At 37.1% G+C, this 25,558-nt stretch overlaps 1 protein-coding gene across 1 annotated transcript in view; it reads left to right on the top strand.

The window, feature by feature from the left end:
• The window catches only part of ASCC3 (activating signal cointegrator 1 complex subunit 3), a 332,257-nt gene that overhangs the window by 15,165 nt on the left and 291,534 nt on the right, over positions 1 to 25,558 (top strand). Inside the window, exons 2-4 of the mRNA XM_055136146.1 lie at positions 7,935 to 8,064; positions 10,690 to 10,840; positions 22,909 to 23,471. Coding sequence (XP_054992121.1) covers positions 7,975 to 8,064; positions 10,690 to 10,840; positions 22,909 to 23,471 — 804 coding nt within the window. The 5' untranslated portion in view covers positions 7,935 to 7,974. The remainder of the gene's footprint in view (positions 1 to 7,934; positions 8,065 to 10,689; positions 10,841 to 22,908; positions 23,472 to 25,558) is intronic.

Raw genomic sequence — 25,558 nt, 5'->3', positions numbered from 1 at the left:
CCTTCCCAATGTTGCTGGGATAACCGGAAGCCACGCTGTTGCTTGTATGATTCAGCTGGTTATGGTGCCCTGCAGGGGTTGCTCACTTGAGTTGCGGTACTTGCATATGCTCAGTAGAGGTTTGCTGGAGATGACACACTTGATTGTAGGGCTGAGCATCACAAATGTCATTGGCTGTGATGGCACTGGGCTTGTGGGCTTGCCGGAATTGACCTGTGACTGCATACCCATAAGGTAAATGCTCTCCCTCTGTGCTGTCCTGCATTTCCAAAAAGTATGCCCATTGCCTTTGTGTATTTTATTTTGGTTTGTTTCTCCTTTTCTGGTGGGTGGGTGGGAGGAGAGCACACCTAACAATTCTAGAACACTCTTGGCCTCTTGACTGTGGGGTGGGGCTCAAGGGACCCTGCGGGGTGTTGGGCTTTGAACTCTTATCTGCTGACTGCAAGGCAAACAAGCACCTTACCAGGTGTACCATCTCTCTGCCCACTGATAAGTATTTTTAAGTTCAGAAAACTTCCAGTACTTACTTATTTTTTGTGGTCCACACTTACATGAAAAATTTTATAAAGCGTTGGAAACCTTGTTTTTCTCTCTATTACTGACATTTTTATTACAAAGTCCAGCAATACCATGGTTTTCCTAGTATCTTAGTAAGACATGGCCATATTACTATATAAAATATTAAGACAACATGCTATAATTGTTAAAGCATGAGACAAAGTGAATTATTTTGCCTCTGTTTTGATGCTCCTTTAAATCATGGTATTTTTAATAATTTTTAAAAGATAGGTGTTACATTGTTCTTTGCTGTTTTGAGCATCAAATTTTAGTTAATTTAAAAGCCATATGGAATTATCTCTGGTTTACAGTGCTCTGAGTTTTGTAGGTGTACACCTGTATTTGTGAATCAGCCTTTACTGCACCCGCATCGAGCCCACCCTTTTCTCTTTCCCCTAAGTAACCTTCTTATGTTTTGCGGAGTCTAAGTTGTGTGTGTGTGTGTGATTAGTTTATTCTTTAAAAAATTATTTTTGAAAATCCTAAAGAGAGGAAACCATCTGATAATTTTTTTATTTTTTTATTTTTTACTTTGTGACTTCTTTTAACACAATCATCTCATTTTGTCCAGGTCCAACCTGTTTTCCCTTTCAATTATAGTATACTTTGATGCTCAGAAAAACTGTTGCAAACTAAGACCATAAACATCAAGGAGATACAGGGCCTGACCCTTTCCGCGTCTGTCAGCTTAGGATGTGTGAGGAGCATCAGCAGGAGTGTGGTAGGGAAGCGACGGTTCAGGTCCGAACCGGCACAGATAACACAGTCTTGTGGACGGTATTTGTGAGGGCCTGTTTCTGGCTGATAATCTAAAGGTAAAGAGAGTACCCAGTTTTTATAAGCAATTAAGTTCTTACTCTTAAACACTGAACAAAAATTCCCTTTCCATTGCACCCCAGGTCCTAGGCCCCCTGAATCATTCATTCCAGATCTCCCCCCTCCCCCGCCCCATTTCCCTGAAGGGAGTACTGCCATTTTGGGAAGCACTGCTATGTAGGGCTAGATCCTGTTCCAACTTCCTTTACTTAGTGTTAAAGTTGGGCTTATTTAATACTTTTCTCTACTGGGTACAAAATGGTAGATAAATATAAGCACTCTTATCCTTTCTGAATTTTTAAAATTGGGAGTGTGTAATTCTAATATTCAAAAAAATTGGGGGAGGGGGAGGGTTGCATACCCAGCAGTGCTCAGCAGTGCTCAGTCCAGGCTCTGATTGAACCTGGCTTAGCCTGTATTATCTCTTGGCTCAGTCCTAGTGTCTGGAAATAAAAATTTGAATTTGATGTTTGAAAGATCCCTAGTTGCAGAGATCGTTTTCAGGACTGTAAGCATATTCCATGTAATTTGGTATGGAGGAGTAAGAAAGAAGACCAGGAAAATTTTATTTACACAGCTATAGTTAGTTCCAAAACATAACTAGAATTCCTGTTTGGTGCATGAAACTATCTGTTGGGAGGAGTATTCACAATTTTAAATCCAGTCAGTTTTTTGTTTGGGGCCACACCTGGTTGAGCTCAGGAGTTATTCCTGGCTCTGCACTCAGGCTTGCTCCTGGTGGATTCTGGGGCCCATATGTGGTGCTGGGATTGAATCAGAGTCTGCTGTGTACAAGGCAAGTATCTTACCTCCTCCAGTCCCTCAAGTAGATTTTTTTCCCCAGGTCTTCTGAAAGGTCAGATATCAGTTCCTTGGGTCTGTTTCCCAAACCGCACAAATTGGGGTAGAATGAAAATTTTGCATTTCTCAGATTATCTGGGCTAGGACCTTTCTCTCTGGTCCAGTTGGGGGGGGAAATCAAATAATGGCACACCTTGTATTGTAGGGCTCAGCTCTGTATATATACTATTCTACTGAGATTGGGTGTACTTGTATCATCTTTATGGAATGTTCTTTCTGCTTATCCTTAGACGCTGGTGCAGATGTTACTTGAGTCTATTGTACTTCCAAGGCATTTAAAAGAAAAGCTTTTTTCATCTTTTGTAGAAGTGAAATTAACTCCGGGGTCTTCTGTAATGCAAAGAGAATTTGGTTTGTGGTTAGGAGCCAAATTCCCCCTTTCCTCCTTTTGCATAGGAAATCTGATGTTAATATAAGTAATTGGTGAGTATAAGAGAATCGGAACTTCATACACATTGTTTTGGACAAACCTTAATAGATTTTAATTTCTATAAAAATTACACATATATGTACTTAGTTCTCTTTCTTTGCTCTCTGTTCTCCTTGTACTCAGTGTGTTTACTGATTTGCTTGGAAACTATTCAGAAGAGTGAACGTGTTGGGTGAAAATTTCGAATAGTAAGATTCCCCTTGAAAATCCTTCAGGAGGACACCAGGTTGTCATAACAGACTTTCAATATTCCTGTGAAGTCGTGTTCTTTCCCACAGACTTGGAACATATGACCATTTTTTCAGATGTACCAGGTGGAAAAAATTGGCTTGTGTTTAATGGCCATGCTGTATATTTTTAAAAAACAGAAGTCTTTAAGCCTTGGAGTCATGCAATGCAACAAGATGTTCACAGTTTGAGATGCATGTGTTGATTGAAACAGCCTAAGGGAATATCATTCTATTCACTCACTTTTTTGTTCACTCTGGAGTAGATATTCAGTAGGCAAACTGGAAGGTAAATCTCCAAGGTATTTCTTTTAAAGTATTTTGTCTGATCTGAAACTTTTGATACACCTACCAGCTGCTTTTGGATTGTAGAAAGAGGATTTTTTTCATCCTTTCTGTCCTTTGTTTTAGGTGTAGCACTGGTGTTTACTTTATTGCTGTTTATTAATTTAATATGTCTGTCTTTGGACTGTTAAGTTGAACTTACATATACTTTATTAATACACTTAAGCATGGCAGAGCCTGGCAGGCTACCCATGCGTATTTGATATGCCAAAAACAGTAACAAGTCTCACAATGGAGACCTTACTGGTGCCCACTCATGCAAATCGATGAGCAACGGGTGACAGTGCTACAGTGCTACACTTAAGCACATTTACTTTATTCTTTGTTTAATCTGTTGTTTATTTTACTTTATTTTTGGCTTCTGGGCCACACTGACCAGTGCTCAGGGTTTGCTCCTGGCTGTGCACTCAGGGATTACTCCTGATTGGGTTTGGGGACCATAGGGGCTTGCCGGGGATCCTGGGTGGGCCGCATGCATGGTAAAGAGCCCTGCTTGCTGTACTATATCTCCAGCTCCTGTGCATTATTTATTTCTGATAGCATATTGAATTATTTAGAGTTTTCTCTTTCATGTTGCCACTCCTCAGCTTTGTCTATTGTTTGTCCTGCTGCTTTTATATTAGCAAGTATGTATTTTATTTATGAAAACTATATTCCAGTTTGATTAGTCCTGTTATATTTGATTTTTTTAAATTATAATTTTAAGCTATTTAATAGTTCACAGAACCCTTTTAGTTTTTTAGAGGGTCTCCCGAACAGTGCTTAGGGTCTTAAGGCCACTCCTGATAACACTTAGTCAGCTGTGCTGGACAGTCCTAATGCTTGGGTTAATGTCATACCTCTCAGCTTCAGTGGTACTAGGGCCACAAGAACTCACTGCACCATGTATGAGGGGCCAAGTGGTACAGGGGATTGAAATCAGGTTCTTTCTTATGTGTTCAAGTCTTATGCACCAGCCCTTTGAATTCTATTTCTCTTCCACCCCAGCTATTTAATGTTTTTTCAAGAATCACATTTTGTAGTAATTTCAAGGATGTGTCATCAAAGAGCAGAACAGAAGCAGAGATTGATCCCTTTGGATAACACTGGGTTGTTTTTGCTGCTCCCACAGGGAGCTTAAGGTTTATTGAGCCACTCCCACAACAGTGCAACTGGGGCCCACCCAATTCCATCAGGCACTAATAATCCTAAATTGCTCTTCTATATCCTTTATGGTTTGCATGATTTATTTAGCTATGTCCTTTCGATGCTATGCTATGTAACATGGGAGTTAATTGACTTCAAGATAATATTTACTCCTCCGCATCTGTATTTACTTGATGTAAGCCTCGTTTGCCCTTAGTTCCTAACACTCCAAGAGCAGGGTCCTGACGAGGGACTAATGGGCCCAGGGCAAGCTGTAAACTACTTTGGCATCAAAATGGGCCAGGCCAAAGCTCCATGATACTTAACTATAAATGAAGAGCATGGTCATGGACAAATTCTGTCATGACCCAAAAAGAGGTAACTGAATAAGGAGGACCCTGCTGGGGTTAGGAAAGACTATCCTGGCCTGAGGACTGTGGTCTGGAATATATAGCGAGATGTTTCCAGGAAGAGCCAAACTTTAAGCTTCATATATCTCTTACTGTGCTTGTACAAAATGACATTGCTAGAAATATAAGAAGTAAATTTACTATAACTGTTTAGATGGATTATTAGCTGAGGAAAGGAGAACTGTTTAGATGGATTATTAGCTGAGAAGGCAACACACCCTGGCTGAAATCCCACCCTTGAGTGGATCTCCTAGTAATCTGGAGTAATCTTTTTAGATGAGATTTTGCCCTTGAGTTAATCTCCTGAAGGAGTGGCCTTTACCTCTCTTTGTTGTTATGATAATGATCAGCCTCACCTTTGTATCCCCACCCTTCATGATTCCTATATAACTGTGCTGTAGGGGGCTAGGACTTGTGACTGGAAGACTTTTGACTGGAAGAGACTTGTGGCAGAGACTTGTGACTGGCAGAGAGACTTGTGGCTGGCAGAGAAACTTGGAGGAGGTAGACAGGACTCTGGGAAGGAGATGCTGAGAAGGAGATAGTGAAGACTAGAAGCTGAAGACTAGATGTTGGGGATGAGAAGGACGAGTGTCCTCGGTCTGCAAGGATACTAGGATGATGGAAATCTGACGACTGGGACTTTGACTGCGCTGTAAAGGGAGAGATGGACAGCGCCGGGGAGGAGAGAAAATAAACCGACTGCCCGCCACCAAACACTGGAGTCGTGTGTCTCTGTCCCTCACCTCTCCTTTGGGCGACCATCCTTATCTTTTAACTCTTTAAATTTATTTTTATTGAATCATCGTGAGATATAGTTACAAGCTTTCATGTTTGAGTTATAATCACGCAATGATCAAACACCCATCCCTCCACCAGTGCACATTCCCCCCACCAATATCCCCAGCATTCGCCCCCTTTCCCACCTCCCCCTGCCTCTGTGGCAGACTATATTCCCCATACTCTCTACTTTTGGGCCTTACGGTTTGTAATACAGATACTGAGAGGTTATCATGTTTGGTCCATTATCTAATTTTGGCACACATCTCCCATCCCAACTGGTTCCTCCAGCCATCATTTTCTTAGTGATCCCTTCTCTATTCCAGTTGCCTTCTCCCTCCTGCTCATGAGGCAGGCTTCCAGCTATGGGGCAATCTTCTTGGCCCTTGTATCTACCGTCCTTGGGTGTCAGCCTCGTGTTATGTTATCTTATACTCCACAGATGAATGCAGTCCTTCTATGTTTTGTCCCTCTCTTTCTGACCCATTTCACTTAGCATGATCCTCTCCATATCTCTCCACTTACAAGCAAATTTCATGGCTTAATCTCTCTTAGCAGCTGCATAGTATTCCATTGTGTAGATGTACTAAAGTTTCTTTAACCAGATGTCTTTTCTCGGGCACTTGGGTTGTTTCCAGATTTTGGCTATTTTGAACAGTGCACTGTCTTTATCTTTCATTAAAACTTACATATCTGAGATATATGAACCCTCCCCCCGCCTTAGGTTTTTCCTCCCATACAGAATACAAGTTCTCGAATGCAAAATAACAACAGAGTAGAATTGTTTAATTGAGGTTTGTGGGATTTATCTTTTCTTTTCTTCCTTCCCTTCCATTCCTCCCAATTTGGGGGCTTACCTGCTAGTGCTAAAGGTATATTCCTTGGCTCTTGACTCAGCATCACTCTTGCCAGTGCTTGGGTGACCATATGGGGTACTAGGGTTAGCTGCATGCAGGGCAAGCAGCTTACCTGCTGGACTGTCTCGCTGGCCTCATTGTGGGTCATTTCACACTGTTGGAATGTTTGAGTTACATCTCCTTTTTTGCTAGGATCGAATTTCATAAACTCCATACAATTTATATTTTGTGCTTGTATAATCTTTTGTTATGAGATTGCTATCCTGTGTATTATAGAATGTTTAGCAGAATCATTGGATTCTACCAAACATATTCTATAATACTCTCTCCATCTCTAGTGTTGTAACTTAGAATGTCACAAAACATTGCCTGATGCCCCATGGTGTATAGAATCATTTCTATTTGAAAAACATACTGAAGACTTGTAATAGATTGTGACATTCCCGGCAGAATCTGTAGATAGTACTTTTTTTTTTTTAATTTTCTTAAAGGATCTTAAACAGGATAATCCTCTAAGAAAATTCCATAGCTCAGAATTCTCGATGTAAAAATTAGTCTATTTTCTAGATTTCTAGATTGTTGTTGGCATTTAAATAAGGATATAAAATCAAGTTATTTGACTTCTCTAGATTTCTTTCCTTCCCTAGATGCTTTAATTTTATCCTTGTTTCAGTTTCCTTATTGTCATTGCTTATTGACCTTTCTTTTTTTGTTTGTTTACTTACTAATTATTGAGTGTCAGAAATAGCTCGGTACTGTTCTGCTAAGGGAAGTAGTGAAGGAAAGGTCATTTGGTTTGGGATGGGGGTGTCATGAAACTTTCAGTGGGTTGATGCAACAAATAAGTAAATAAGAACATGCACATATTAAGTAGCACTATCAGAACTGAAGTTTGTGCTTTGATAAGCAGTAGCTGGGTAGCTGCCGTTTCTGAGGCTGTATAAATGTAGTAAAGATAGGTCTCATCTCAGGAGGTATCTTTCAGCCAAGATCTGTGTCCAAGAGCCAGCTATAAGAGCATCATGAGAAAGCATTTCATGCTGAGAGAATAAAGGCCTTTGGATGGAAACATGTTGATACTAAACATATTTAGTGACTCTGAAAAGAAGGGATAGTGTTTCTTGTTTGCTGTGATGAACTCAGTGAGCATAAACAAAATTGGGGATACATGGGTAATTGCTTTAATCTCCCACTCATTTACTATATTACTAACTATAGCGGTAACTTACTTGAGACCGATATTTGGGAAGAAGTAGAAATCTTTTTGCAGGAATGTTGTGATGGTGTCTACAACCAGTTGTTTTCTTTCATATTTCCTTTCCTATCTCTAACCTTAGCCAGTATGTTATTTCAAAAACAAAACCTTTTTGGGTGCAAAGTATGTCAAGAGAATTCTAGAAAATGGCAGCAATTGTTCTTCCACAAATTAGTTTCATTTTTGTCTTGAATAGGACAATTTGTTGAGTATGTTTACTTCTCCTGTCTCCCCTCAATATATAAATAACCTATTGTTTTGTTTTAGTTGCAGTTTCTCATTGTATGGATCAGTGATTGAGTAATAGATGGCTTTACCTCGACTCACGGGAGCCTTGCGCTCCTTTTCAAATGTCACCAAGCAAGATAATTATAATGAAGAAGAGTCTGACTTAAAGGTATTTCAATTTTGATTTATTTTTTTGTAAGATATTAGGGTACCATAATTTAGAGTTATTCTTAGCTGAGTTTCAAAACTGTTGTAGCATATGGGTAAATGTTTGACATTTTTTCCCCTAGTTCTCTGTGTTTAAAGTGCTGTAGTATTGCAATAAGAAGTGAAATGTGTATTTTGATATTTCCTTGCAAATACTTATGTGAAGCACCTTTGACACTTTGTCAAAAAGACTAGAACTATTGCACTGAATTCCTTTTTCTGTAGCTAAGGTTTTTGCTGCAGTTAATTTTGTTATTTTGTCTAGTAATTTACTTCTGAACCATCTGAATAAATTTATGATAAAATTCTTCTAAAGTAGAAACACTAGATATACTGTAATATGAGAGATATGAATATTATTCTTTTGATCTCAGTAATTGGCTTCATAATATACTTTTGCCTGTTTTTTATAATTGACTGTGGACTTTAGACCTAAAGATATTTGAATTGATTATAAAGAAATAAGCTATGTAATAAAGTAAAAAAAAAGTTCTTAAACTGTTTCGTTTTTTATTTTAAGAATTTTATTTTATTGAATCACCATGTGGAAAATTACAATGCTTTCAGGCTTAAGTCTCAGTTATACAATGCCGAAACAACCATCCCTTCACCAGTGCCCATATCCCACCACAAAAAAAAAAAAACAAAACACAGTACACCTCCCATCCCACCCTGCCCTCCGCAACCCCCCTCCCCACCTTGTAACTGATAATTTCACTTTACTTTCTATTTACTTTGGTTACATTCAATATTTCAACACAAACCTCACTATTATTGTTAGGAGTACCCCATTAGAGTCAAACCTGTTGTGAAGAGATATGAGGTACCGCGGCCGCGCGGTTTTGGATTTCTGTACTTTAGCAACTAAGTCCAGGGAGATTTCTTCCAGATATTGGATCATTGCAAGCTTGTAAACCCCATCTGTGGTCGTCATATTATGGCGGTCACCACGCCCTTCACCCCTGGCAAGGAAGAGGCGAGAGAGAGAGAAATACCTTTCCCCTCCTGGGCGGGCATGGGGGCCACGGCTTAGTTCTCTGTCTGGAGACATTCTGCGAGGAGCTGCCGATGCGGAAAAATTTAGCTGGCGTCTGGAGTCACGCTCGTGCAGCTGCGGAGAGACTGCACAGAGGTGCGGCCCCCGGGATCACATCTTGGTGGCAGGCCCTTAAACTGTTTTTTTAAGTTACTTTAATTACTGACTTCTTATTTATATTATAGAATAGTATCATTTTCTAGTTGATTCTATTTTATTGCTTAAAATATTTATGCAGTTTTCCCTATAAGAATGCCATATGAGGATTGATATTAGCAGCAAAAGAGTTATTACAGTCTTTAGATAGATTTTTTTCCTTTAAAGGTCATACAGAATTTTGGTACACAAATTCCTTTACAGTGGGAGTTGGTTTGCATTTTTCCCAGCAGTTAAAACTTGCATATATTCAATATAGTTAAACTTAGGTTTAATATCATATTTCTATTGTATATTGTACTGATTTGGTATTTTTAAATACTGGAAATGACCAATTATAAGACTAGATAATATATTGTAACTTTCTGTCCTGGGAAGTATCTAGTTTATGCAAAAGTAGACAGAAAGGGAAGATGAAACTTGGTGAACCTGTGATCCACTGTAGTAACTTCATTCAATTTATGGCAAATCTTATTTTATCTCACATTTGTTTATTCTCCTCCTCTTAAAGCTAGATTAAGTAGCTTTATTTCGAATTTAAACTTGAAGCAGGGATATAATAGTGAATTTTGCATTATCATCAGTGTGAGTACCATAGTATAATTTCTCATGTTTGACCCATTATATTTTATTTGTCCAGGGACTTCATTAAATTTAATCTATGAATCCAGGCCGGTAGTATAAAGTAAGGCTTTTATTTCTTTCTGTAGTGGTCCTTGAGAATAACTTTGTAGTCTCAGAAGAGTGTTACATAGAAGAGTCCTCAGGATGCCTGACCTGTTCTAGGCATGCTTTGGAAAGTATTTTCCATACTTTGGAAAGTATTGCTGACTTCATATATGGAACCCCTTATAGGACCAGATTTTCTGATTTTTTTTTCTAAAAAAAGCATATCATAGTTCAGCTATTTTACATAATATAATTCAAACCGTGTTAAAGACAAGCAGTAGTCACATGGGTGTTGGGTAATGGGTGGAGGGTTTGGGGCACTGTGATGGGGTTCGGGTGCGGTAACTATGTACACAAAGACCATAAATATCAACACTATATTACCTTAACTATAAAAGGTCTCAAAAACAAAGCAACCAATCAAAAAAAGGAAAGCAAGCATATGAGAAGTTATCAGTTGTACCTCTGTGTCTCTTCATCTTGGTATATAAAAGGGAAATTTTAAAAATAAGTATTCATTGTGATTACAACTATTTACAGAAGGTTTTATTAAGCAAAAATTTTAATGAAGTTCACATTGGGGTTTGTAAAAGTGAATGAGAGTATATAGAATTTTGAATTCTTATGAATAGTGCCAAGTTGTATAACGTAATATAAAATATAGGTGGTAAGTGATAGAGTTGAAAAAACTTTTAATGTCTGTATTTTTTATGCTGTCTTTTTCAGTTGAAGCGATCTAAACTTCATGAACAAACTGGAAGTTTAGACCTGGCATGGGAAAAGATAATAGCATTTTTGAATGAAAAACTGGAAAAAAGTGAAATGCAGAGTGTAAATGAAGACTTGAAAGATATATTGCAGGCTGCAAAACAAATAGGTATTGTTTTTGTTGTTATTAGTTTAAAGAAATACTAAAACTTAAAAGTAGATTCCTTCTAAACAATTTGTAGTCTCAGGAAGTTAAATCTGTCATGGATCTTAGGATAAAAGCAAAATGGCAGAAGTAAACTTATAAGAATTTGGAGTTTGAAAGTATCTTTTTTTTTTTAATTGAACCCTGTAAGATAAGCCATTACAAAGCTGTTCATGATTGGGTTTCAGTCATACAATGTTCCAACACCCATCCCTCCACCAGTGGACACTTCCTACCATCAATGTCCCCAGTTTCCCTTCCACCATCCCCCAAATCCTTCCTCCAACCACCTCCCCCACCTTGAAAACAATATCTTTTTAAAACCAAGCAAACCACCAGTGCTTGAGGGCCTATGGGCCACTTGCTGCCTTACTGAGACTGGGGCTGGGCTGGGAATGGTTGGAGTCTTTGAAATAGTAGCATGATGTATTCTTTCTTTACCTTCTGTTCAGTGGTCATGTGCTATCAAGTCCTTTTTAGCTATTCTTAAATTTCACCCCTCTGCATACTTACTGTGCTCAAGTTTAAGCTTTTACTGATCTCATGTCTGAATGTTTTGTTTTGTTTTGGAGTTAACAGCTAGTAATGCTTAAGGGTTACTCCTGACTCTGCACTCAGAAATTTCTCTTGGTGGTGCTTAGCTGACAATATGGGATGCCAAGCAAAGATTGAACTCGGGTCGGCCCTGTGCAAAGCAAATGCCCTACCTGCTATACTATCACTTTGCGCCCCCCCCCCCAATTACTTACTATTCTTGGCTTTTCTTTCCTGTTCAGCTTCTTTACTGTCACTACACTGCTACACTGATCTTTGTTAAAAAGCATAAGCTTATTTTTATTTCTATCTTTTTACCTCTTAGACCAGATTTCTTAGACTGACATAAAAGTTCCATTATGAATTGAACAAAAATTATCTTTCCATCTCCTTACCATTTCATCCCATGCAACCTTTACTCCTCTAACTTGCAGTGCTTAGTATCTTAAGCACCTGAATAGTGATTAATGTTCTTTTCTGTCATTTATTTATTAAAATCACTATCCTTTTGTTCCCCTGGTGTAATGTTTTTGCTGCTTAAGAAATTACTTAGTCTTGGGGCCGGAGCGATAGCACAGCGGGTAAGGTGTTTGCCTTACACTCGGCTGACCTGGGTTCGATCCCCGGCATCCCATATGGTCCCCCAAGCACCGCAGGAGTAATTCCTGAGTGCAAATCCAGGAGTAACCCCTGAGCATCGCTGGGTGTGACCCAAAAAGCAAAAAAAAAAAAAAAGAAATTACTTAGTCTTTTACTCTTTTAGTCTTTAGTCTTTATTCACGTCTTTGTCTTTATTCATGTCTTTGGCTTCCTTTCTAATTTTAGTTGAGACTGTTTCTATTGACTTGCTCTCTACTCCTTACATTTAATGTTAGAATCTTTCCTTACTGTTTTTCAAAATCTCTTCTTCCGAGGGATTATGAATTATCTTGATGACACAGAACAAGGAATTCAGGGATCTTACCTTTTCCATTTTTAAATACTTTTTTTGTACTAGTGCCTGATATCATTCAAGAGATTTATACAGATATTCAATAAGTAATGTATTGAGAATACATCTAAAAGACTGTGGTTTTTGCTATTTGTGATTTTGATAGTGTTTTTTTACAGTATCAGCTTCTTCAATTGTCATTTAAAAATATTTTTTCTTTACGATTTGCTTTTAATGTTACTTTGTCTTTTTACAACTTCAGTCTTCCTTCAAGATTATTTTAATAATTGAATTTAACCTTAGTGAAAAATAGCATAGATTATTCCTAGCCTTAATTTTAAGTTATCTCAATAGAAAAACTCTATACCCCCCATGAATTTTGAATATTAAGGTAAATATCATCACCTTAACCTATATTCTGTCAGCAATGAAACTTTTTCATTGCATCTTATGTGCTCTAAGTATAATCACTTTTGATATAAACACTTTTGCTTAAAAGTAATAATCAATATAATGCATCATGTATTAGGTGTGCATCTCTGTTAGGGTTTTAAGTATTCAGGAAGCAGGTATGATACTCACTGCAGTGCTCAGGGCTTATTCCTAACCTTGTGATCAGGAATCACTCCAGGCAGGGCTTGGGAGACCATTTGGGATTCCATGGATGAACCCTGGTTGACTGTCTACATGGCAAGCACCCTGCAATCTGTACTGTCTCTGACCTAGGAGTTGCCTTGAATTGAGCTCCAGCACCGCCTATGGTCCCTATATCCTACCAGGAGTGATCCTGAGCCCAGAGCCAGGAATGAATCCTGAACAGCGCTGATTGTGGCCTCAGACTGCTCCCCCACCTCTGTCCCCAGCCATCTTTTGACACAAAAATTGTTCCTGATAGAATTTAAGTCAGTGCTTTGAGTACTTGATAGTTTGTTGATCTTGAACAAGTGAAATTTTAAACATTAGTTCATATTTTCCAGTAATATGTACACATATCCAATAGATAAGAGACATTATCTAAATAGATAAACTGTATATGCCTGCACTTTATAGCAAAAAGACACTTTGTTTCATGACATTGTAATTATTTTAAAATGGAAATAACCCAATTTACTGTTGGATAGTGCCTTATTAGATCAATTGCATTATAGACTATGATATAGCAAATGAAATTACTGTTACATGTAACATTGAAAATGAATCTTACAAACTTAATGTTGGAAGAAGCCAAATGTGAAAGAACAGATTGTATGATTCTATTTCTATGAAATTGAAAACCAAGTATAAGTAATTTCTGGCATCAAAAGTCAGGATAGTTACTTTTGAGGAAGGGAGTGATGACTAGAAATGAATATGGTAGAAGTTTCTGGAGAGCAATAATGTTAAATTTCTGGAAGTGTTTACCAAATTTATACAGGTATATTAATTTGAGCTGTATGTAGAGTTTATGTATTCTTTATATGTTCAATAAAAGTAAAAACTTTGGGCTTTATTTGTTAGTATTTCAATGAAATATTTCAGACTGATAGAAATAAAAAGTCTAGTATGACAAATAGCTGTGTTTTCACCTTTTAGCCTAACATTTGACTTTTAGATTTTTTTCTTAAGAAATAAAATCTTGGGGCTGGAGCGATAGCACGGTGGGTAGGGCATTTGCCTTGCATGCAGTCGACCTGGGTTCGATTCCCAGCATCCTATATGGTCCCCTGAGCACTGCCAGGGGTAGTTCCTGAGTGCAGAGCCAGGAGTAACCCCTGACTCTGCATTGCTGGGTGTGACCCAAAAAGCAAAAAAAAAAAAAAAAAAAAATAGAAAATCTTGTTAGTGTGTGGTCAGAATTCTTCAAGATTATGCTCAGTCTCTGGCATCATATAGCATAAGTAGAATAATTGGCTCTTACTGTGCTTGTCCCTCATATAATTTTTATGTATTTGTAAATACAGCTATAAAGAATATACTAAATATATACTTGATCGAGTATTAAAACTACTCTAAAAATAAGAGATAAAGGCTAACTGGGTTTGTTTCATCCAACAAACTCCTTTTGGATTCAGCAGCTTATGAATGAATAAAGGAATGAATATGAATTGTTGTCTAATACTGGGAATCTATTGAGCTTTTGTAAGTTTGTCTTTTTGTGTGTGTGACTAGAAATAAATACACGGTAGAAACTTGCTGGTATCAGTTAGATTGGCATTGGCTTCATAGTATACCCTTCTCTTAAAGTCAATTTCCAAGAACCTATTGACATGTTTGGTGAGGATCTGCTTGAATATATGGTCATGGTAATTCTTACTTTGGTATATTGTTGGGATATGAAACAATGGTACAAAGTACCTGGAATAAATCCTGGGAAGTGACTATCAGTGAGTAATTCTATTAAACCCTAGGTGTAAAAATAGCTATCGGTAGACAAATGGTTATTCATTGTGGGTTCAATGTTTTGGTAGATGTATATACTCAGTGATATGGTGGTACAAAAGGAGTAGAGAGCTGTCCTTTGTTAAATCAGGAAAGAATTCATGAAGGATATTTCAATTAGAAATATTGTGTTTTGAATGTTTTAGTAGTAGAGGTATTTAAATATATAGGTATATGTACATACATATTATAATCATTTTATAAGAGAAATGGCAAAATGAAAATGCTGAATAACTTTCAATGTTAGCTAATTTTGCAAACATATTGGCTGCATAAATAAAAGTTCATGTTGTGGACTGGAGCAGTAGCACAGTGGGTAGGGCATTTGCCTTGTTCGATTCCTCCACTCCTCTCGGAGAGCCCGACAAGCTACCGAGAGTATCCCGCCCACACGGCAGAGCCTGGCAAGCTCCCCATGGCATATTCGACATGCCAGAAACAGTGACAACAAGTCTCACAATGGAGACGTTACTGGTGCCTGCTAGAGCAAATCCATGAGCAACGGGACGACAGTGCTACAGTTGCTTCACGATAGAGCAAAACATTACAAATGGAATGATTATTGTATGGCAAGAGTTGGAAATAAGGTCAACTCTACATATTTCAGTCTATTATCCTCATTTACAATCTATTAGCAGAAGAAAATTCACACTGCATGCATGGTAGAAGCATTTTTAAGGTTGTAGGCTGACTTTTAAAATAGTATTACTAAGTATAATATTTCCTAGCATCTGATGATGGATACAGCACTAAAGTGTATATTTTAAATCATCTTTTAAAAATGTTTTACCCCGGCCATTAAAAATGCCAGTTAAATCCCAATGAACTGTATGATTTGTTCGGTGCTAGTTTATTTCTTTAGTGATGCTCAAAATAATTGGTTTTACTATAGGAAGCTTTTGCACAAAATGTAATGGAAACTTTTATTTTAGCTATTTGGTCACTTGGAAAGTCGAATTGTAATTTCATACAAGAGTTTATAGTACTAGAAATGGCAATGAAGTGTCTGGAAGCCAACTGAAAGCCTGCATATAAGATGATTGTGCACGTTTTTGTATGAATATATGTTAAGTTCTTAGACTATTTTTAATGTTTTGTAGTACTACTTTTCATTCTCTTCATATGATTTTTGTTTAATTATTTGCTCTCCCTGAAGGAAATCATTCCTCTGTATATGTCGGAATAATTTTGACATTTAAGCAGTTCCTTCTTACTATCCTTGGCATGTCTTGGATACTCAGTCTGCTTAATGCAAGGTTTTGCTCGAGGTGTTTTGACTCACTGTTATAATGTATTCTAAGATTGATGAAGTTCACTATATTAAATGATATTACTTAGGCAATTTAAAATTTATATCACATAAATCATTTATTTTACTCCCCAAAGAGCCATATTATACTTACTTTTAAAAGGTGTTACAATGCAGAAAGTAAAAAATAAGATGATCTTGGCTATTACAGTCTTAATACAGTAGTAATTTCTGTATCTGAATTCCTGTGTAAAATAAAAATAGAAGATTCATGTAATAATTTTAGATGCCATGATTGTTAAAAAAATTCTACTGATAAGTACTGAGTGAATGTGAATAAGGAAGTGAAGGATGAGGAATGGAGATTTGACATCTTGTACATTTAACTTGGATCAATATTTTTGTATGTAATGCTGTCATAGAGAAGGTACTTATAAAATAATTTAGGTATTTGTAGAAAACTACAACTTAAAAATTTAAAAATCAATTAGAGCACTTGCCTTGCATGTGGGTTTGACTCCCTCATGCCCCACATGGTTCCCCGAGAACAACTGGAAGGGAGCTCTGAACACCAAGTCTCCCCAGCACAATTCATTGTGGGCTTCCACCTCCCACCCCCCCATAAAAAGTTCTGACTGGGAAAATTAAAATATAAAAGAAGTAAAGCCAATTAACTAATGTCTTTCCGTAAGTTTCTGGCCTTACTGCAAGACCGGAAATGGCCTTCTTCACAAATGGAAAACGTGGACACTGGGGCAGGGAAGCAAGAAAATACCCTGATGGTGTGTACAATTGCAGATCAGTGTTAGACGTAATTTATTCCAGTAAAATTTTATTTAAAGTTTGGACAGGGCATGAGAAGAGTTATTTGCTTTGAACATTCTAGCATTTATAATATTAGTTATAAAAGGTATATAACTTTCCTGTCCGATGATTAATTAACTGGTCAAGGATCTCTGTAGGATAACATTGGTTTGTCCTTTCTGCCTTGCCACAGGGAGCTTAGGTTTATTGGGCTACTCCCATCACAGTGCTCCCATTCCTCTGTGTTTATTTGTAATCTATTTCTTTGTGCTCTGTTGACTTGTAAATATTGTTTTTCTCTTCTCCTCAAGTCCTTTGCATAGTTAATTCAGAGCAATGTCCTTTTTGTATATGCACAAGAAGACAGTTAATGCTATGCTTTTGTAACTTAGAAGTTAATTGACTCTGAATGGTATTTTCCTCTTGGACATATGTTCTCTCAGCTTAAGCCTCATTTGCCTTTACTTCCTAACACTCCCAAAGCAGGGTCCTGAAGATGGACCCAGGGCAAGCTGTGAGCTGTGTGCTATCCTGGCATTGATATGGGCCTGGCTAAAGTGCCATAATACTTAACTATAAGTTAAGAGCATGATCATAGACAAATGCTATCATGATCCAAAAAGCAATAGCTAGATTTGGGCCCTGCTAGGGGTCCGAATGACTAATCCGGCCTGAGCACTGTAGTCTGAGACTCGACTGTGAGGGGAAGTGCGAAGAGATGAGCGGGAGAGACAAGAGGAGACGGGAATGAGGAGCAGTGTGAGACTAGAATGGGGAGCTTAGAGAGACTGGGACAGGCGCGTGGGGAGAATGGAATAAATGGCAACTGATCATCAACCAGCTTCGTCCTAGTTTCCTCTTTCAACCGCCCCATGGCCTGGGCCACCCCTGAGTCCACCAAACCCGTGGCGAGGGGAAGAGCCGCCGAGGTTTCTCCTAGTTGCCCCGGAGATCTTACTGAACTCAATTTTTGGCAGTTGCCAAATGGAAAATTTAGCAATTAAGTATGCAAGAGGTTGATAAATATTTTTATTCAGTTTTCAGTTAAATTTTTCTACTTAAGTTTTTTTTTTTTATTAAATTGACAGAACCCAAATTGGGGCTGGAGAGATAGTATGGTGATTAAGGTGCTTGTTCTGCAGCTGCTCAAGCCCAGCTAAAATCCCAACACTGCACATGATCTCCTGAGAACTGCTAGGAGTGATCTCTGAGCACAGAACCAGGAGTAAGCCCTGCACAGCACCAGGTGGCATCCCAAAATGAATTCCTCAGCTTTTTTTTTTTTTTTTGCTAATGTTGAAGGTTGAGGTGGTCAGTTATCCTCAGCTTTTAATGTATGTTTCTAAAAGTTGTAATTTTAAAAATTCTAATTTTTAAAATATTGCAGTCATAGGACAATACAGAAGTAAATTGTGTTGGTGATATTTAAGATTTATAGTCAGTAATTAATGCTTTAAAGATATCTCTCTAATAGTGCTTTTAAGTTATCAGTGATTTATATGTTTCTGTGTGTGAACTAGACCAAGCAATTATTCATTATTAATAAAAATTACTTTGTAGGGGCTGGAGTGATAGCATAGCAGGTAGGGCGTTTGCCTTGCACACGGCCAACCCGGGTTCGAATCCCAGCATCCCATATGGTCCCCTGAGCACCGCCAGGAGTAATTCCTGAGTGCAAAGCCAGGAGTAACCCCTGTGCACCGCTGGGTGTGACCCAAAAAGCAAAAAAAAAAAAAAAAAAAAAAATTGCTTTGTAGACCATCTAGTTATGTACTTTTAAGTGTGTTGCTGTTTAGGTGCCAGGTGCATAAAGATAGTACCTGGCTAAGAGTCTGTGTTGTGCAGTGTTTTGTGGATAAAAATGATATATTTAAGTGGTATTCAACTTCCTTAAAGGTTTGAAAATTTTCATCAATTGATTGTTTAACACATTTTTATTCTTTACTAAGACTTTACGTGGAGGAGGTTAAAATTTTTGTTCCAAAAGGATTACTCAAGCTTTTTTTTGTTTCACACATCATAGTTAAGGTGAGAAACATAAGAAGCTTAAAGAATTGAGAGCAACTATTAACCAAAAAGCCTCATCCAGTGGGTATAAGTGACATGTAAGCTAGAAAGGGATATCAGCAGAAGATAAGTTATTTGTAAGTAACATTCTTAACAATTAATATATAGTGTTTAATTTTGGCTATAGTGTAGGAAAAGGAACACAGCTATTTAATACAAAATTTTTTTACTTACAGTGTACTATAAACATTTTTGAGGCCTCCACCCACCTTTTTTTTGGATGTGATCTGTTCACCTGGCTTATGGAGAACGCTTAGGATTCCTGCTGATATCCCTCCTGGTTATATTTTTGTTGAGAGGTGGTGGGACCTGCCTGAGCTTTGACAACTCACACATCTCTTTGCATTCATTCTCTTCAGCTGTTTTCTGTGTTTGACAGCTATCTTTCATATATTTCAGTCATTGAAAGATCTGAGTGCTTGCTTCTTGGGTAGGCTGTTGTAGCAAATAAGAGCATCTTCTAGTCTGCTGCCCTTCCTGGTACCAAGCCCCAGTCCTAAAGTGATGGTCTTTGTATTGTCTGCATCTTTATATCCAGAAAGAGCCCTGGAGCAAGTGTCTCTGAGCTGACATTATAAGGCATGCTTCCCGGTTGCTGGAAGGCAACAGGGATGAAAGTAATAGTATATATTAGTGTCCCTGAGAAATACATTGTTTTCAGAGTTTATTGGTTGCTTGGTTGGATAGCCAACTGTGGCAAGGAACTGTATACTACTACTAAAAAAAAAATTTTTTTTTTTTTGCTTTCTGGGTCACACCTGGCGATGCTCGGGGTTTACTCCTGGCTCTGCACTCAGGAATTTCTTCTGGCGGTGCACAGGGGACCATATGGGATGCTGGGAATTGAACCTGGGTCTGCTACGTGCAAGGCAAATGCCCTACCTGCTGTACTGTTACTCTGGCCCAGATCTTCACTTTTGAGAAACCACTAAAAAATAGGAATTTATTATTGGTATCACAGCTCAAAGGCATGCAATAGGTTGTGCAAAAGGAGTTAATGAAGCAAAGATACCAATATTTATAAAGTATTCTGCAGCAAACCTTAACTTTAATATCCTTGATTTCAAAATTTTACAAATGTAAGGCAGTACATACTAAAAAATTGAAATGCTGAAAAAATGTTGATATCTTTTGGTAGATAATTCTTTGTGTCTACTATTTTCTTTTAAAAGTGCACAGAACTTTTTCTTCCACTTAGTACATTATGGAAGTTGTTTTATGGCAACTTATTTTGATGTCTTTATTTTGATGACAGATATATGGAACCACTACAATTTATATTTAATACATGCAATATACGGCTGCCATATAAACTAACCAGTCACCCAATAATAGAAAGTTAATTTCACTTTTTAAATTTGTTTTGCAGCTATGTCTTCATTTCTTTCGTTCTTGAAGGTGAGGGGCCTTTTTTAAGACACACCCAGTGATGCTCAAGGGTTAGTCCTGGCTCTGCACTCAGGAATTACTCCTGGCGGTGCTGGGGGAACATATGGGATGCTGGGGATCGAACTCAGATTGGCTGCATGCAAGGCAAATGCCCTACCTGCTGTACTATCACTCTGGCCACCTCCTTTATTTCTTAAGGCGATTTACTTATGTTAGTATATGAGAATTTGAGATACATTTTATTTTTGGAAGTTTGCTGTGAATTTCTGTGGTGTAGTGGGAAGATTTCCTTTAGGAATTATAAGACTGCTTTGAATCTTCTTTAATAGCTAAATTTTTTTCTCATCTCTCTAATTTAAACTTCAGGTTTATTTCAGCACATGTAATATGAAGATAATTTTGCTAGGAAGAATTTAGATAACTTAATGTGAAAATTTTTAGTATTCTGTTGCAGCACAATAATCTTGACAAAAGAATACATATTTACAATGGTATAGAGTGAGTTTGTAAAATGATTTTCGTTTTGGTTCAGATTTTACTAATCTAAACCCAATTAATTTACCACTGGAATTATCATGGGCCCTAGGTTACATAGAATTTGTTTTTTTTTTAAAGATGTATAGATTTTTAAGTAAAATGTACATGCATGTTAATTTAAAAACTTTGTGGAAACTTTTTGTTATATATTTTCTAAATACTGAAAGAATAATTGTATATGAAATGATTTATCTATAACAATTTATAGAAGCTGACTTAATATTTAAAGAAATTAGAAAGATACATGTTGTAAAGCCTTCCTTCTACTAACAGCCTTTGTAGAAGGCTGTTAATGTGAACATGTGCACATCAAATACAATAAACACTGAAGTCATATGGTATAATATAAAAATACTGTTGTAATCTAGTATCATTGAAATCTGGATTTAGTTTAATACAATAGATCTAGGAGGCACCTGTTTTAGTTAAGGTACAGAGAAGATAATGCAGTGGTAGAAACATTTATATACTCATCTTGAATGAGTCCATTGAAATGGATTCTGAAAGATGGATAATATTTGAGCCATCAGGGGTTCTGAAGGAAGTTAAATTAAGGCATGGAAATAGTTACTGAGTTGGACAGGATCTGATTTCGGAGTGTGAAGAAGTATTTGTTGAGAGCCAGGGAGACAGCTTAAAGGGCTGGAGCACATGCTTTGTGTGCAGGAAGGCTGTTCAATCCTCACAACTGCGTGGTACCCAAAGCATTGCTCACAGTGGTTCCCAACAATAGTAACAACAGAATCCTTGTTGATAAGAGTAGGAATTGTATAATATCTAGGAAAACTGAAAAAGAAGAATGGAATCTCTTCCTGGCATGTTGAAAACAGGGTTGTAGAAGTTTGTATTGAATTACTGAGCTATACAGTAAGCTCCGTACGATTAATGGTAGGTTGGAGCTATGGTTTCAGAAATTGCCTAGCTTTAATTACTACTGGTACCATAAATTATTACTTTGCATAAATTATGTTGGCTTTTTGAGTCTTCTGAAGATTGAAATTTCTGCTCCAAGAATAGTTTTTAAATGCTCTGATATTTACAAGTTTTTTTCTTCTTTCATTAGAGTAAAATCAGGTATGAGAAGCTAATGCCTTAAAGAAACTAGAGACTGCTCATTTATTTCCTCTTTAGAAAAGGATTTACTTCTGAACTTTCTTTCTTTTTTTTTTTTTTTTATTTTTGGGTCACACCTGGCAATGCACAGGGGTTACTCCTGGCTCTGCACTCAGGAATCACCCCTGGTCGTGCTCGGAGGACCATATAGGATGCTGGGAATCAAACCCGGGTTGGCTGTGTGCAAGGCAAACGCCCTACCCACTGTACTTTTGCTCCAGCCCCTACTTCTGAACTCTTAAACACCAGGTCTTATTCTGTAATAATACGGCTGGATTTACTTTAAAGGAGTCTCTTGATGTTTCTCCTTGATTGTTTGATATGTTATTGACTGAAGACTATGTAAACCTGCTGTTGTCATAGTAGATTTACTGTACAAGTTAGAAGAAAATTATCTTTGAGGGCCAGAGATCAGGATCTTGCCTTTATTGCAGCCAACCCGGGTCCCTGGCACCCACATGATCCCCTGAGCACCACCAGGTGTGATTCCTGAGCATGACCAGGAGTCAACACTGAACACTGACTAGTGTGATTCAACGCCTCCCTCATCCCCAGCCCCCATGCATCCTCCCTCCACACCCCAAAGAACATCTCTGAGGTTGAGATTATTTTCAGCTTCAAAAGGCTTTAGACTTAAGGTATTTTTCACATATTAGTTTTGTTTATTTGACAAGCCTATAAAATTAATCTTTTGGTTTCAATTAATAGCTGAAATTACTTTCAGAAAGAGGTAAAGGATTATTATTAGGTGGTTTCTGTACTATGATATAAAATAAACAATCTTTTATTTCCTACGAAGGTCTTTGGAAATTTTTAAGTGGACTTGAAGGAATTTTTCAGCACTTTTAAATTGGTTGTCTTGATCCATGTGTTTCCACTCCTGAATTTATTCATAAGAATATGGGTAATAGTTTTATATTTTGCAAAAGAGAAGATGAACCATGATGTGGTAGAGCTAATACTGATTTTTTTTTTTCTGTCTTTGAATAGTTGGAATGGATAATGGGAAAGAAGCAATTGAAAGCGCAGCTGCATTTCTCTTCAAGACTTTTCACTTGAAGGACACTGTGGGACACAAGGAAACAAAAGCTATCAAGCAGATGTTTGGTCCTTTCCCATCATCATCTGCCACTGCAGCATGTGATGCAACTAACAGAATTGCTTCTCACTTCCATCAAGATAGTCTTACTGCTCTTGTCCAGGGATCAAAAGAGGACCGTGGCGATGATAAAGTTTTATTTGGTAAAAATTTAGTATTTTCATTTGAAATGCATGATTTGGAGCACTTTGATGAACTGCCGATAAACGGTGACTCCCAGAAAACAATAAGCCTAGATTACAAGAAATTTCTGAATGAACATTTTCAGGAGCATTCTACCCCAGAGCTTAAGCCTGTGGAAAAATCAAATGACTCTCTTTTGTGGTGTGAAGTTGAGAAGTACTTAAATGCAACTTTAAATGAAATGGCTGAAACAACAAGAATAGAAGATCTTTGCTGTACTTTATATGATATGCTTGCTTCTGGTAAAAGTGGTGATGAACTTCAGAATGAGGTATAGTTGAAGTTATTGAAGTTTTATATTTATGTGAATTGTTGTGATGCTTTTTTATGTGAGTGCTTAGCAAAAACAGTACTTCTTTGTTGTACTGCAGTAGTTGAATACCCTGATAAATGCTATACACAGTAGGCGCATATATATATATATGTATATATATACATATATATATTTTCATTGTGTGGTTATAGGGGGATTGAACGTAATAACTATAGACTCAGTTGGCATAGGGTTTCTGTGACAGTCCTGGTTAAAAATGTCGTTAAATTGTAATAACCAGCACTTCCCTTTCTTTAAACAAGTATTTAGGTCTGAATGACAAGGTATATGATTCCTATAGAAATAGCTTCACATTTGTACGGCAGTGTGAATTATTTGATGAAAATAAAATAAACTTGAAAATGCGATAAACTTTACCTATAAAATTATATACTGATTTAGAAAAATAGTTTTGACTAGCTTCTGTGTTTGAACGGATAAACTGAAAAACAGACTGATCTAGAAGTAGTTGTTCGTGAGAGAATAAGTCCAGGATTCCACACATGTATAAGGCATGCACTCCACTTCTTAACTATATCCCCAACTCATGGGAATTTTTTTCCTTTACAAGCATTTTTTGTTAATCTTATATTTCACATTTCTAAAAATGCTGTTATTCCTTCTTGTGGCATCATTTGGTCACCTTGTTTAACATGTAACTTATTCTTACTGTTGTGTGAAAAGTATATCTAGAAGAGATGTTTTATCTCTTGTCTTTAATACTGAAATTATATTCCTTTCTTGGTATAAACTTAAAAAATGTTATACCAATTTTAATACTAGATAAACTGGATGGATAACATTTGTTGAAGAATTAGAAGTGGCACACTGCCATATAAAGGACAAAAGATTTGAAATCAGACTTTTCTCCCTATTATTGATAGGAAAACTCTAGGTAATTGGCTCTTACTGGACTGAGAGGCAGTTTTCTGGTTGGGCTATTTGAAGGGGATATGAAAAAAAAGAGTGTAGGATTGCATTAGTCTTAGATAGACATAATATAAATACCCATTACATGATATCTTTGATTATTTTTGTCATTGATGTTGTTATTGGGATTAAGACGTTTTAAATCACATGGTCAGGAATACAGCAAAAACAGTCATTAATTTGTTTTCTGAAATTAATTTCAAATTATCAGAGGTCATTAGTTATTTGCAAATGAACACAATGGAAGTAGTAGGTGTGATTCCAGTTACTTTACTTTGATAATATAAGGCAATATATTGTTAGTTATGTGATCAGTGTTCAACCATGAATATTTTATACTTGTCTTAGATATAGGTGTACATTTGTAAATAAATTTCTAACGTTTTGAGATGCTGTTTTAAAAATTGTGATTTATAAAGAAAATTTTGGTGATACTTATAATTGCACGTGTATAATTTCTCTTATGATTATACTCTAGTAAATTGAAATTTGTAAATATCAAACTATTGAAAAATTTATTTTCTAACTGACTCATAAAACTGTTCCTTTTATTTGTGAATTCTAGAATGAAGCTTGTAGTTCTTGGTTCCTCATCACAACTTTGAATTATGTAATTGAATCTGATTGTTGAAGGGAGTATGTTTTCAGGTTCTCAAGATTTTTTCTATAACATTGCAAAATCACTTAACCTCTGGAAGGTTAACTTGAAGTCATTCATTCAGCCATTCATCATATATTATGTCTTTACTGTGTAGTAGGTACAGTCCTTGTTATTGGTCATTAAAGGACCAACATTGCAAACTTGCTCTTAAAGTATTGTTTAGTAGAAGGTGATGTATTGGTAGCATATCCCAATACCATAGGTATTATGTACAAAGAAAATGGGGGCATAAAGATCAGGTTATAGATTCTAATGAATATGATCACTGTCACTGTCATTCCATTGCTCATCGATTTGCTCCAGCGGGCACCAGTAACATCTCCATTATGAGACTTGTTACTGTTTTTGGCATATCGGATACGCTATGGGTAGATTGCCAGGCTGTGCCGTGTGGGTGAGGTACTCTTGGTACCTTGCCGATCTCTCCGAGGGGGGTGGAGGAATTGAACCCGGG

This window comes from Sorex araneus, chromosome 4, assembly GCF_027595985.1.
Source record: "Sorex araneus isolate mSorAra2 chromosome 4, mSorAra2.pri, whole genome shotgun sequence".
NCBI classification, from domain to species: domain Eukaryota; kingdom Metazoa; phylum Chordata; class Mammalia; order Eulipotyphla; family Soricidae; genus Sorex; species Sorex araneus.
Note: the sequence above shows the minus strand (reverse complement) of the source record. Positions and strands in the feature narration are given on the sequence as shown.